Source organism: Rhea americana, unplaced genomic scaffold (genome assembly GCF_003343005.1).
Source record: "Rhea americana isolate MKP2758 unplaced genomic scaffold, rheAme1 scaffold_553, whole genome shotgun sequence".
NCBI classification, from domain to species: domain Eukaryota; kingdom Metazoa; phylum Chordata; class Aves; order Rheiformes; family Rheidae; genus Rhea; species Rhea americana.
Window position 1 is genome coordinate 6,182 of NW_028186705.1, and position 1,494 is coordinate 7,675.

Genomic DNA, 1,494 nt, shown 5'->3' on the forward strand with positions numbered 1-1,494 from the left:
CTGAGCCCTGAGACGGTGTCGGGTGGGATGGGGCCCCGGGGCGAGCCCAGGACATGGGATGGGATGGGGGTCTGGGGCCCCAGGGCGGGCCCGAGACGTGGTACAGGGCAGGGTGGGGGTCTGGGCCCCCCTGACCGCATCCCCCCCCCAGGGGCAAGCCCGAGACATGGGGTGGGGGTCCGGGCCCCCCTAAACGTGTCCCCCCCCAGGGGCGAGCCCAAGACGTGGTACGGGGTGCCGTCCTTCGCGGCGGAGCACCTGGAGGAGGTGATGAAGAAGCTGACGCCGGAGCTGTTCGAGAGCCAGCCCGACCTGCTGCACCAGCTCGTCACCCTCATGAACCCCAACACCCTCATGGCCCACGGCGTCCCCGTGAGTACCGGGGCGGCCCCCCCCGCGCCCCCAGACCGCGGCCGTCGCCCCCCACCGCGGCCTCACCCCGCTGCCGCCCCCGCCCCAGGTCGTGCGGACCAACCAGTGCGCCGGCGAGTTCGTCATCACCTTCCCCCGCGCCTACCACAGCGGCTTCAACCAGGGCTACAACTTCGCCGAGGCCGTCAACTTCTGCACCGCCGACTGGGTGAGCGGGGCCGGGGGGGGCCGGGGCTCGGCGGCGCTGAGCCCCCCCGCGCTGCCCGCAGCTGCCGGCCGGCAGGCAGTGCATCGAGCACTACCGGCGCCTGCGGCGCTACTGCGTCTTCTCGCACGAGGAGCTCATCTGCAAGATGGCGGCCTGCCCCGAGAAGCTGGACCTCAACCTGGCCGCGGCGGTGCACAAGGAGATGTTCGTGCTGGTGCAGGAGGAGCGCAAGCTGCGCAAGGCGCTGCTGGAGAAGGTGGGGCCGGGCGGGCGGGCGTGGGGGGCGGCTCGGGGGCCCCGCGCGGGCGCTGACGGCCCCCCCCCCCGCCGGCGCCCCGCAGGGCATCACGGAGGCGGAGCGCGAGGCCTTCGAGCTGCTGCCCGACGACGAGCGGCAGTGCGACAAGTGCAAGACCACGTGCTTCCTCTCGGCGCTGGCCTGCTACGACTGCCCCCAGTGCCTCGTCTGCCTCTACCACATGGACGACCTCTGCAAGTGCCCCCGCAGCAAGCAGTACCTCAGGTGGGGGCCCGGGCCCGGGCGGCGCTGGGGGGGACGCAGGCGTCCCCTCTGCGCCCGTGGGGGGTGTCGCGGCCTGGCCTAGGGGGTCCCTCCTGCTCCCTGCACCCATGGGGGCATCACGGCCTGGTCTAGGGGGTCCTTTCTGCTCCCCTGTGCCCATGGGGGCATCATGGCCTGGTCTGGGGGGTCCTTTGTGCCCCGCTGTGCCCATGGGGGTATCATGGCCTGGTCTGGGGGGTCCTTTCTGCTCCCTGTGCCCATGGGGAGCATCACGGCCTGGTCTGGGGGGTCCTTTCTGCCCCCCTGTGCCCATGGGGAGCATCACGGCCTGGTCTGGGGGGTCCTTTGTGCCCCCCTGTGCCCATGGGGAGCATCACGGCCTGGTCTGGGG

General features: G+C 72.8%; 1 protein-coding gene and 1 long non-coding RNA gene across 2 annotated transcripts in view; both read left to right on the plus strand.

The window, feature by feature from the left end:
• The window catches only part of LOC146587918 (uncharacterized), a 50,948-nt gene that overhangs the window by 5,877 nt on the left and 43,577 nt on the right, over positions 1 to 1,494 (plus strand). The gene's annotated exons all lie outside the window — the stretch shown is intronic.
• Positions 1 to 1,494, plus strand: part of LOC146587919 (lysine-specific demethylase 5C-like) — a gene marked incomplete at its 3' end in the record, with an annotated part of 7,760 nt that overhangs the window by 2,376 nt on the left and 3,890 nt on the right. Inside the window, exons 3-6 of the mRNA XM_085318816.1 lie at positions 152 to 372; positions 461 to 580; positions 642 to 836; positions 922 to 1,103. Of these exons, the coding sequence (XP_085174942.1) occupies positions 152 to 372; positions 461 to 580; positions 642 to 836; positions 922 to 1,103 (718 nt within the window). The remainder of the gene's footprint in view (positions 1 to 151; positions 373 to 460; positions 581 to 641; positions 837 to 921; positions 1,104 to 1,494) is intronic.